Here is a 13,080-nt window from a genome sequence, read left to right as displayed (position 1 = left end):
AAAAGTAACATAAGTTAACCAAAAAATTACAAATTTCAACAGTTTCATGTTATTTAGTGTATCATACAAAATAGTTCCTCACTATTTAATGATTATCTTAGGTATGTATGTGGTGCTTATGATACCTGTAAGCACTTTCACGTGTAGAGAATTTCGGGATGGATACACAAAAAATTGCTAACTGTGATTATCTCTAGAAATCAATGGCCAAAACTTCTAGTGCTGAAAATCTTTACTTTCAGTTTTTTTCATTATAAAAAACTACCAAGGGTATTTTCAATTTCTAAGAGAAACACAGTGATATCTGCAAATACCTTATGAACTATTACTACTAAGTTCCTTGAGGCACCATGAAAAAAAAATATTGATACACATAAATTCAACTGAGAAAATTTGGGAACTTCTATAATATTTAATTTCAAAGTATGTTTTAAAAGTAACCTCTTTATTTCCTTTGAAATGGTGAAAAAAAGTGTCAAATTAACCTGAGATATATTAGTCAACCTCTAAACTATAATTAAAAATTAACAGTCTAGAGGTAAAACCCACCCCCCTATTTAACATGAATTAATTTCTAAAATTAATTTGTTATGGCTTTCACAGTATAGCAAAAGGATTAAAAGAATGGAAATATATCCCATCTCTCTCTATAAAGGACTAATTACTAATTATTCAAATAGAAGGTAATTTTGTAATTATTTTTATTCCTTTTTCAATATTTTTTTCAGGGATATTGCTTCCTAATTAGGGATTCTGTTCATTAGCCAAGTGCCCCATATTTCCCTGATCCTACATCTCCGTATAATTGGTTCCATTCAGGGTCCCATCTCCATCTCAGAAATAAGAGGAATTATTTGTATTTCTTTTTTTTGTCACAAAGTCACAAAATCCTTAAGTCAATCCTTAAGTCAGGTCCCTTAAGAGGGACCTGAGGATAAGCTGATCTGTAAAAGACTGCTGCAGAAGAGAGAAAGAAAACAATTTCTAGGGAACAGAAAGCCCTGGTTCTGAGAATGGAAGGCTGGGAGTCAAAGAAAGACCTCAAGGACAAACTCGGGTTTCTTTTCTTTCTTTCTTTTCTTTCTTTTCTTTTCTTTTTTTTTTTTTAAGACTTTATTTATTTATTCATAAGAGACACAGAGAAAGGCAGAGACATAGGCAGAGAGAGAAGCAGGCTCCCCGGAATCACGACCTGAGCTGAAAGCAGACGCTCTACCACTGAGAGTCTTAGGTGCCCCTGTTTTTGTTTTGCTTTTTAAAAGATTTTATTTATTTGTTCACTAGAGACACAGAGAGGCAAAGGGAGAAGCAGGCTCCATGCAGGGAGCCCGATGAGGGACTCAATCCCAGGATCCCAGGATCATGACCTGAGCCAAAGGCCTAGCCGCTCAACCACTGAGCCACCCAGGTGCCCCCAAACTTGGTTTCTAACATTAATGACCACAAGCAGGCAACCCAATTTGGATAGCTTTCCTCATTTGTAAAACAAAAAGAAACAGAATTTGAATTTTTACTAGGCATCATAAGATCAAATCAGAAATAGAGATTCCCAAGACCATCCTGAAGATTCTATTCTAGCTCAGTAAGTAAGGTTGAAGATCACAATCTGTGCCAGTGATTTTGATGCACAGCCAGATTTGGGAATGGTGACAGATGTTTTAAGTTGATTTACCCAAAACCCAGTCAATGCCAATCCCTTCCTTTCTTGCTTGCCTCTATCATGAAGGCTACAAAGTTAGGTATTCATTTTCTAACCTTCCCTAAAATATGGGTCTGTCTTTTAAAACAGCTTTGGCAAATGATATGGCAAGTCTGTCAGTACCACTACCCCATCTTCCTTCCTTTCCCTTCCTCCTGCTTCTAATTCTGACTTGATGTCTACAGGTACAGAAGTTATTCTGTTTCTATAAACCAACATGCAAAGGATGGTAGAGTAGCGAGGAAAAAGACACTGAAGACACTGGGATCCACTACATCTACCTAGACTTGTTATGTGAGAAAAATACCACCTTTTTTGTTCAAACTACTATTAGCTGTTTGCAGCCAAGTGTTTCTAAATAACAGCAGTGAAAGAATAGATGATCTCAAATGTATGGTTCAGATATAATATTTCAAAGTTCTAATTTTAAACAATCTAACTGTTCAAGGAAGAATACTATTCTATGGCATCCTTGACTTTTAGGGCTATTTGGACTCTGATAGACAATTCAAAGACATCATTCAGAAAACTACAACAGCTTGACCAGTTCCCATTCTTTACCTACACTCTCATTCAATTCAAGCATATTTTGTTAAGTTCAAGCTCACAAGCTGAATTAAAATGTGTAAGAAGGGATCCCTGGGTGGCGCAGCGGTTTGGCGCCTGCCTTTGGCCCAGGGCGCGATCCTGGAGACCCGGGATCGAATCCCACGTCGGGCTCCCGGTGCATGGAGCCTGCTTCTCCCTCCGCCTGTGTCTCTGCCTCTCTCTCTCTCTCTCTCTGTGACTATCATAAATAAATAAAAAATTAAAAAAAAAAAATAAAAGTGCTGTAGTTATAAAAAAAAAAAAAATGTGTAAGAAAAAAAATAAGAAAAAAAAATAAAAAATGAGTGTAAGATATAGAAACCCTACACTAAAATGACCTTATAAGTTACAAACATAATTTTCAAACTAATAGATTTAACTATATCTTGCTTTAGGAAGGTCAGAAGGACTAATCACAAAAGTATTCTTCATGTATCTTTCTCCCACTTTCCCACCCTTCATCCTAATTTACCAATTTGGGAAGATAAAACATAAGCTTTAGTATGTATTCCTATGCATTATATACATATACAGTATTTTCTGTGAGCATTACTAATAGGGGCTCACTTAAGAGAAATCTGTGTGGTATTCTACAGTAAGGCTCTAGCTGAATAGTAACAAGTTTGAAAAATATAAAACAATATAAAAAAGAAAGTAGTGGCTAACAAAGCATATACCCAAAGAGACCCTCCCATTTTGCCCCACACCTAACTCCTACTAAAGACAACTACTGCAGTGGCATAAAATACATCAATAAATATTGACTGAGATCCCGGTCATGACAAGGAACACAGCTCTGTGCAAGGTAGATGGTTAGGTGGCTAACTGAATAGGTGAAGGGAAACAGTTCAGGCAGATGTTGCAAAATACTGCAATAAATAAAGCAAAGAAACTACAAAGATGAGCAAATTTTCAATTTGTCTATTAGGCAATACCATCTTAAACCTTCATGCAAATAAAAATCTGATTGGAAATGGCACTGATTTTCAGCCATGCTTTGGTGAACTCTTCATTCAACCTACCAGTATTTGTTGGGTTGCTGTTGGGTGTAGCCAGGGAGCCAGTGTGGTTTCGGGTGAGATTATCTTGGGCTGACGGAAGGCCTGAAGCTGACCACGAAAGAGTATTGCATCCTGAAAGACCCTGCTGCTGGTGGTATTGGTGTGACGGAGGAGGTGGGAGGTGTGCTGGATGACTGATGGCTGTACTGTGACCAGGAAAGGAATCCTCTCTGACAGGCCCAACAGTTGGAGCATTCTGTGAGGTAAACATTTGCTGCCCATATGGATCACCAGCAGGCAGAGAAGGGTATGAAACACTGGGATATGCAGCATTAGAAACAGTTGACATAGCATAGTGACCACAAGTAGAGGGAAATCCCTGAGAAGCAACAGAAGAGTTGGCAGGATACATGGCTGGACTACTGTAGTGATTCACAAAAGGGGAGTACGGCTGGGAGGCACTCGTATGCAAATGGGATGTTGATGACGTGGCACCCTGGAAAGATCCCGGAGTGGATCCCACAATATGAGGGGCAGGAGGACCCCTGCCATACATCTGCTGTGCTCCTGGTTGTTGGTTTGCTGTATTAGGAGTCACCATATTTTGTGTCGGTACTGTATAGAGACCAGAGTAGTAATCACCACACTGGCTATCCAATGGCAAAGAGGTCATTTTCCCAGGTCCTTGAGGATAATGTCCTGAGGGAGCAATATAGTTTTGAGGATGCAATCCATACCCTGATGGAATCTGCATTTGATTTTGTGCTGGACCTGAAAAAGAAAAGCAAACATTTATAGGCATTGGCATAGAGAAAATTAATTTTTAAGCATAGCTCCCATCAAATGTTACCCTAATTAATTTACTTCTCCATAACCCCAAATTGTCAAAAAAGACATACACTGTTACAGACCCACTGTGGTAGCATAGCCTCCAAGATGGGCCCCAGTGATCCCTACCTCCTGGTATTCATACCTTGTGTGTAAATTTACAACCTCTCACAACATACCAAGACTGATTTGTGTGACCAATAGCATATCACAGAGGTAATGATATATCACTTTCAAGATTAGCCTAATCTTGGGTGCTGGCTCCCTGTCAGATCACTCAGTTTGAACAAAGTTGCCAAGCTATGAAGAACCCTATGGAAAAATCCATGAGGCAAAGAACTGAACTCTGGCCAACAGCCAAAGAGAAACTGGGGCCTGCCAACAATCACATCAGTGAGCTTGGAAGTACATCCTTCATACCCGCAGAGTCTTGAGAAAACTAGAGCCCCAGTTGATAGCTTGACTACAATCTCATGACATCCAAAGTCAGAACCACCCAGCAAGGCTGCTCCTAAGTTCCTGTCCCTCAGAAACTATGAGATTAAATATCTGTCGTATAAGTCGATAGCTTTTGGGGTATTTTGTTATACAGCAATAGATAACTACTATACCCAGCACAGATGAAATGTAAACCTTTTTTATTAGCTTTTTAAAAAAATATAAAAGTAACAATATACCTACTGTAAAAACAAAAATTCAAACAGTGAAGAACATAAAGTAAAATGTACAATTCCCCCTTTCCCTAGTAGCTGATATCCTTCTTCCCACATATAGCTAGACTTAACGGTTTCCTGTGTATCCTTCATGACACAAATCAGCAACCTGCTTTTCTTTTACTTAATGTGCCTGAATATCCTTCTCTTAGCATATATAAATCTTCATCATTCTTCTAAAAATCTAAACAGCATTTCAGTATAAATGTAACATTTACTAAATTCCCTTTGATAAGAGGAGTAAATTTATATTTATGAGGTTAACCTCTGTGATGAATCTGTAGGATAAGTTCCTAGAAGTGAAACTTGAGAGTTCAAAGGGTTTGTGTTTTGAAATTGACAATTATTGCCAAATATCTCTTCAAAAAGTCTGTCAATTTATACCTCCTATAAATAATGTTTAGGACTGCCTCATCTTTCCAACATTGAGTAGCATTTCAGGCTTTGCCAATCTGATAGGGGAGAAAAATTCCAGGTACTTACTTAACTTTAAGTAATGCTAAGAATCTTTCCAAATATTTCTTAGCTACTAATGTGTCTTTCTTTATTATTTGCTCTTTTTCCACAGAGTTGTGCTTTCCATAATGATTTATAAATGTTCTTGTGTACTAAGAAATTTAACCTTATGTTATTATTATGTACTACATATATTTTTGCTTGGGTTACTGTTTTCTGACTTTGTTCTTTTTTATACAGTAAAATCTTTCTTTCATGCTTGGTAAATGTTTTCTGTTTCGTTTTAAAGATTTTATTTATTTATGAGAGACGCACAGAGAAAGGCAGAGACAGACAGAGGGAGAAGCAGGCTCCCTGTGGGAAGCCTGATGCAGGACTTGATCCCTGGACCCCAAGATCACAACCTGAGCCAAAGGCAGAGGCTCAACCACTGAGCCACCCAAGCTGCACCAATAAATTTCTAAATCATACTTAATAGAGCCTTCCCCATTCTAATATTACATAAATATACACTCATGTTTTCCTCTAATGCTTTCAATCCTTTCATTGACATATATCCATATCTTTGAACACTATAAAATATATTTTTATCAATATCATTCATATTAACATTAATCTTAGATTTATTATAAATATTAAACATATTACATTATGTGCCACTCGCTGTCCCTTGAAGTAAATGATATCATTATATTCACTCTACAAATCAGGCAAATGAGGCACAGAAGTCCTTTAATACAGTCACATATTTAGGACATACCAGGACTAAGATAAATTAAGTAATCTGGCTCAAATCCATGCTTTTAAACAATCCGTTACCCCATACTATACTAAAGTCTGGCTGGCTTTCCTTAGCTCAGCAAATGATCAATAGTTCCCAAACAATGGAATTCCAGTCTTGGGTCCAATGAAGAGTAAATTTTTTCCTAGAATCTAATTTTCCTATGTTGTGGAAGGAATTCATTATCTGTGCCATACTTCAAATGAAAGTGTAGTAAAAAAAAATATTCACAAGCTATTTCAAGTTCTCTGGCACAAAGGAAGTGTCACTGTATTCCTTGCTATAATAATGTATACAAATATAAAACATAAAAATTTTTTAAAAATTAAAAAAATAAAACATAAAAATATAAAAACATTCTTTATAAAAGATATATGAATAGGTCTTATCTTTCCTTTTTTTTTTTTAAGATTTTATTTATTCATTAGACAGAGAGACAGAGGCAGAGAGAGAAGCAGACTCCAAGCAGGGAGCCCCACGCGGGACTCGATCCCGCGTCTCCAGGATCACACCTTGGGCCAAAGGCAGGTGCTTAACCCCTGAGCCACCCGGGTTGCCCGGGCTTATCTTTCCTTATTCTGGTTTCAATTTCTACTCAATAATGTAGTGGGATCTTAATTTTGGTCACATAAATACATATACTATGGCAGAAAAAAGATAACTTATGTAATCAAACTGTAAGGAAAAAATGACATCCATACTATTTTAATTCCAAGAAATATTCAAAGAACCCAAACTAACACCGTTTTACTGCGTGTATACTTTCCTTTTCTTATAGGATATTTTACATGGTCATAGTTCACCTGAAAGAATTTATTTACTTAAAAGGAAAAGAGGGATCCCTGGGTGGTGCAGTGGTTTAGCGCCTGCCTTTGGCCCAGGGCGCGATCCTGGAGACCCGGGATCGAGTCCCACATCGGGCTCCCGGTACATGAAGCCTGCTTCTCCCTCTGCCTGTGTCTCTGCCTCTCTCTCTCTCTCACTGTGTGCCTATCATAAATAAATAAAAATTTTTAAAAAAATATTAAAAAAAAAAAAGGAAAAGAGTCTGATAGGAAACTTTCACTAACATGCCAAAAAAAAGTGAAATATTCTCCTTCCCTTAAATACACAAAGATGGTTTGCTACTTTTTTTTTTTTTAAGATTTTATTTATTTATTCATGAGAGACAGAGAGAGAAAGAGGCAGAGACATAGGCAGAGGCAGAAGCATGCTCCCAGTGGGCAGCCTGATGTAGGACTCAATCCCAGGACCCCTCAGATCATGACCTGAGTTGAAGGCAGCCGCCCAACCACTGAGCCACCCACCTGCCCCGGTTTGCTACTTTTGACTTCAGTCTCTGAAAACTCTATGCTCGTAAGACTGTATCAGTCAAGAGAAGAGCCAGGTCAGAATTAGAGAAATCTATTTAAATATCTATCCACTTAATAAATGTGGTTCATCCATGCTAAATGTGGTTCATGATCTAAAAACAGGGAAATACTCATCAGTACGTCCAAGCTACTCAAAATGTCATTCTTCTAAAACTAACAGGAATATTTTACCTAGATGCTAAAATTTATCAGAAGTGAACTACCTACCAGAGGAAACCTTTTTACTTCTCAGTCCATCAAAGAAAGTACTTACTTTGGGGGAATGTGAATTATGTGTTGATACTCACTGTTTTTTATTCTATATCAAGATCTAAATGTTTGAAAAGCATGTGAAAATAATTTGGTCAAATGATAAATGAATCAAGACTCCTTTGGAAGTAAAATATTTCCTTTCAAATATTTTAAATCAATTTTCAAAAGCCTCTACTTAAAAAAAATAAACATAAGGATCAGCTTAAATGAAAAGAAAATGGTATCTAGGACAAATAAAATATTTTTAAAAATTTTGTCTTATTGTGATCTAATAGGAAACACATTTTCTTCAACTTTAAAATTTAGAGTACAATACCAACTCTAACATTAAAGTTTTATTTTTTATGTATATATTAAAAACAGCCTGGCAAATACTACAAATACACAGGTTACATATACCTATGCTCTTTTATCTTCAACACAATCTATAGAGTAAATTATGGACATTTCATTAGTATTAGCAGTTTCATTTGCCCGTATTTCCTATAATTTCCTCAGCAATTGTGGCAGTTTTAAAACATGGTCCCCAAATTCTTTGATACTGTGCTGATAAAAGGGTGAAATCTGTCTACTTCCCTTGAATTTGAGAAGGCTTATAACAGCTTCCACAAATAAAGAATGGCAGAAGCGAAGCTTTGTGATTCCCCTGCTTAATCAGAGACAATTCAATTTCCATGTTGTTGATGGAATATCTGCATGTGGATGGATCCCTGAACAGCTAGCTATGTAGGAAGGCCAATTATTTCACAGCTGCCAAGGTCTGGAAAAGTCAAACCACATGGAGAGGTCACCTTTAGGCATCCAGATTTGAAGTTTGAGTCATTCTAGCCCAAGTACCAGACATATGAATAAATGAACCTTCCAGATCATTCCAAACTTTGGCCATCAAAATACCTTGGAGTCTTCCAAGCTGAGATACTAGACATCACAGCACAAAGCTATCTTGGCCTTGCCCTGTACAAATTCCTCAACAGAATCTGTGAGCTTAATAAAATAGCTGTTTTCAACCATTACGTTTTGGAATAATTTGTTATGTAGTAATAGCAACTGAAAATAACAACTAATTACTATTTTTAAAAGTTCAGAATCCAGGGGATCCCTGGGTGGCGCAGCGGTTTGGCGCCTGCCTTTGGCCCAGGGCGCAATCCTGGAGACCCGGGATCGAATCCCACATCAGGCTCCCGGTGCATGGAGCCTGCTTCTCCCTCTGCCTGTGTCTCTGCCTCTCTCTCTCTCTGTATGACTATCATAAGTAAATAAAAAAAAAAATTAAAAAAAAAAAAAAAAAAGTTCAGAATCCAGATTCTAGAACTGAAAAAATCCATCTTTACTTAACATAAAAATGCATTATATTCTTAAAAGTCCAGACATCTCAGTTTCAATAATTCTTACAAAAGAAAACATTGTCTTCAGATAAGTTAAACATAATATGTGTATATATGTACAGAATGCACTAAGTTGTTCTATTCTGTTAGAAAAATAGTTCCTTCCTAGAATATATTATTTGAGAGCTGTAAGGTGTAAGATATAAAAAAAAAAAAACTGAATCAGGTACACCAGTTAAGAATGAAAGAAAAAAACAACTAAGGGTTGAGAACTGGGTCTATCACGAGTGGTAAAAACACCTGGAATCATTTACATGCGCTACAGACCTGTACTATCCAAATGGCAGTCCCTAGTGACACATGGCTACTACATACTAGAATATAGCTAATTTGATTTGAGAAGTGCTTTAAGATACATTGAATTTTAAAGAAATAGTATAAAAAATAAGATATTTTTAGTAATTTTTAATATTGAACACATGTTAAAATGAGAACTTTTTATATATTGTGATAATTGGATAAAATGAAATTGACTTTACTTCTTTTTGCTATTTAAAATTACACATGCAGCTTGCATTAAATTCCTGTTGAATACAACTATAAGACAGAAAAATACAAAGAGAAAGGAGAATATCAGTATGTATGGAAGGCTTTCAACCTAGGCCTAAACATTTAAGTTGGACATTAGAAACATTAATTATAAAAGTATTTTGAGGTACTACCACATTTCATTAAGGCTATCGATTTCTTAAAAAAAAAAAAAAAGAAAGAAAGAAAGAAAAATAACTGGCTTTCTGGGATAATTTAGATGCGCATCTTTCTTTGGATTCAAAAGGTTCTGCAGCATATATAAGAAAAGACTGCTGGGGGCAGCTCCGGTGGCGGTGGCGCAGCGGTTTAGTGCTGCCTGCAGCCCCGGGTGTGATCCTGGAGACCAGGGATGAGTCCCAGGTAAGGCTCCCTGCATGGAGCCTGCTTTTCTCTCTGCCTGTGTCTCTGCCTCTCTCTCTCTCTCTCTGAATAAATAAATTTTTTTAAAAATCTTAAAAAAAAAAAAAGGATAGACTGCTGGTATTTTGATGCTTCTAAAGTAGAGAGAGACAAAGGCTATGGAGGAAAGAAACTAGTTACAGACATGGATGGTCAAATTTTTGAAAAATAACTCTAAGTATTTTTATTACAGATGTTATATATAATCATTGCAAAAAGAGGTACAGGAGATTATCAGATAAAAATCATCCATAATCATATTACCTGAGATAACTATCAATATTCCGATGCACAGCTACCCAATAATTTCTTTTTGGTTTTACCTAATTTAAACAAAAGTAGAATTATAATGTACATTATTAAATGATCTGTTTATGTAGCCTGACTTGAATATCTTTCCATCATATAAAACTATATTTACAGAATGACAGGATTAAAAAAAAAGAAAAAAGAAAAGCCTGGAACTAATAATTGAGTTTATCAGTCACAAGATACAAGGTCAATATGTAAGAGTCAAACGCACTTTTCAAACTCAATAATGAACATACAGGATTTAATTTTTTTTAGAACAATACTATTTATAACATCACAAAAAAGTACTTAAAATGCTAAAAACTACACAACACTGATGAAAGAAATGAAGGATTTCGTTAAATAAATGGAACGATATATTTGTGGACTAAAAGACTTGGTATGAAGATACAAACTATCTCAGTTTCAATCTTTAAATTGTAATGCAATCCCAATACAAATACCAATAGCAAATACCAAATACCAATATTCATATTTATAGGTATCAACAAGCTGATTCTAAAATTTCTATGGAAAGGCAAAATCTCAAAAACAAAAACTCTGAAAAATAACAGTTGGGTCTTATACTACCCAATTTCTTTTCTTCCCCCCTAAGATTTTATTTATTTATGAGAGACACAGAGAGAGGCAGAGAGACACAGGCAGAGGGAGAAACAGGCTCCCCACAAGGAACCCCATGTGGTTCTTGATCCCCCGACCTGGATCAAGCCCTGAGCTGAAGGCAGATGCTCGACTGCTGAGCCACCCAGGCATCCCTATAGTACCCAATTTCAAGGCCTGCTTTATCTGCTACAATAATCAAGAAAGTGTGGCACCAGTGAAAGGACAGACACAAAGAACATAATAAAAAGTCTAGAAATAGAGCCACAAAAATACAGCCAACTGATTTTTGACAAAGATGTCAGCCAATTCAATGAAGGAAAGAATCTTTTCAACAAATGCTTCTGCCATAGTCCATATTCAAAAAATGAACCTCAACACATGTCTCAGGTCTTTTTTTTTAAAGCTTTTATTTATTCATGAGAGACACACAGAGAGAGGCAGAGACACAGGCAGAGGGAGAAGCAGGCTCCAGGCTGGGAGCCCGATGTGGGACTTGATCCCCGGTCTCCAGGATCACACCCTGGGCTGAAGGCGGCGCTAAACCCCTGAGTCACCCCGGCTGCCCATGTCTCAGGTCTTAAGCAAAAGTTAAGTCAAATTGTAAAATCTAAATGTAAAATTTAAAAACACCTAGAAGAAAATATAGAAGAGTATGTAAATATAATCAAGAACAGAAAACACTAAGAGATTTTATCAAATCAAAAACTTTTCTCCACAAAAAGCACCAAGAGAATTATAAGACAAGCAACAGGCAAGAAAATAATATTTGCAAATCACATGCCCGATCATTTGTATCCAGAATTTAAGAACTCTTAAAACCCAACAGTAAGAAAACAGACAACCCAACCAAAAAATTGGTAAAAGGTCTGAAAATATAACCAGCGATGAAGATACAGGAATGGCAATAAACAAACACAAAGATGCTCATGATTAATCATTAGGGAATGCAAATTAAACCATGAGATATTGCTACCATTCATTAGAATGATTAAAATAACAAAAAAATCTCAAAATATCAAATGCTGGCAAAGAGGTGGCGCAACAGGAACTCTCATTCATTACTGGAGGGAATGCAAAATAGTACTATTTTGCCACCTTGGAAAAGTTTGGAAAGCTCTACTAAAGTTAAATATATACAGTTGACCCTTGAACAATGCAGAGGTTAAGGGCACAAACCTTCTGCATAGTTGAAAATCTGAGTATAAGTTGACTCCCCCCCAAAACTTAACTACTATAGTCTACTGTTGACCGGAAGGCTTACCAATAACATAAACTCAAACACGTATTTTTTATGTTACTATACATACTGTATTCTGTGTATATACACTTTATTCTTACAATAAAGTAAGCTATAAAAAAAGAAAATGTTACTAAGAAAATCATAAGAGAACACACTTATGGTAATGTACTGTATTTATCGAAAAAAAAATCTGCATATAAGTGGATCCAACCTGTGTTGTTTAGAGTCAACTGTATTTACCATTTGACCCAGCAGTGTTACTCCCACGTTTAACTAAGTGAGCCAAAAAATGTGTTCACACAAAAACCAGTACATGAATGTTTACAGCAGCTTTATTCACAATCACCCAAAACTAGAATAAACAGTCAAGATATTCAACAACAGAGGATAAACAATCCTGGTACACACACACAATAGAATAGTACAGAGCAATAAGAGGGAACAAACTGATTCATGCAACAGCATAGATGAATGTAATTCAGTGAGAGAAACCAGATCCAAAAGACTACATATTTTATAGTTCCGTTTATATGACATTCTGGAAAAGCAGACTGACAGAAATGGAAAGCAGAGCAAAACAGTTGTCAGGGGTGGTGGAGGACGAGATGATGTTACAAGGGGACTACTTAAGGACACTTTTTGTAGTAACAAAACTGTTTTTTTTTTTTTTTTTTTTTTTTTATTTATTTATGATAGTCACAGAGAGAGAGAGAGAGGCAGAGACACAGGCAGAGGGAGAAGCAGGCTCCATGCACCGGGAGCCCGACATGGGATTCGATCCCGGGTCTCCAGGATCGCGCCCTGGGCCAAAGGCAGGCGCCAAACCGCTGCGCCACCCAGGGATCCCAACAAAACTGTTCTATATGATACTGTGGTGGTAGATCCTTGACTGTATGCCATTTGTCAAAACCCATAGAGC

General features: G+C 36.6%; 1 protein-coding gene across 3 annotated transcripts in view; it reads right to left on the bottom strand.

Moving 5' to 3' along the window:
• The window catches only part of SEC24B (SEC24 homolog B, COPII coat complex component), a 98,499-nt gene that overhangs the window by 72,972 nt on the left and 12,447 nt on the right, over nucleotides 1-13,080 (bottom strand). For all 3 annotated transcript variants that reach the window (XR_005988395.1, XM_041758868.1, XM_041758869.1), the window contains exon 2: nucleotides 3,310-4,059. Coding sequence is in view for 2 of the 3 variants with exons in the window: in XM_041758868.1 (XP_041614802.1) it covers nucleotides 3,310-4,059 (750 nt within the window). In the remaining variant the exon portion in view is untranslated. The remainder of the gene's footprint in view (nucleotides 1-3,309; nucleotides 4,060-13,080) is intronic.

This window comes from Vulpes lagopus, chromosome 6 (assembly GCF_018345385.1).
Source record: "Vulpes lagopus strain Blue_001 chromosome 6, ASM1834538v1, whole genome shotgun sequence".
In the NCBI taxonomy this organism is placed as follows: Eukaryota; Metazoa; Chordata; class Mammalia; order Carnivora; family Canidae; genus Vulpes; species Vulpes lagopus.
Note: the sequence above shows the minus strand (reverse complement) of the source record. Positions and strands in the feature narration are given on the sequence as shown.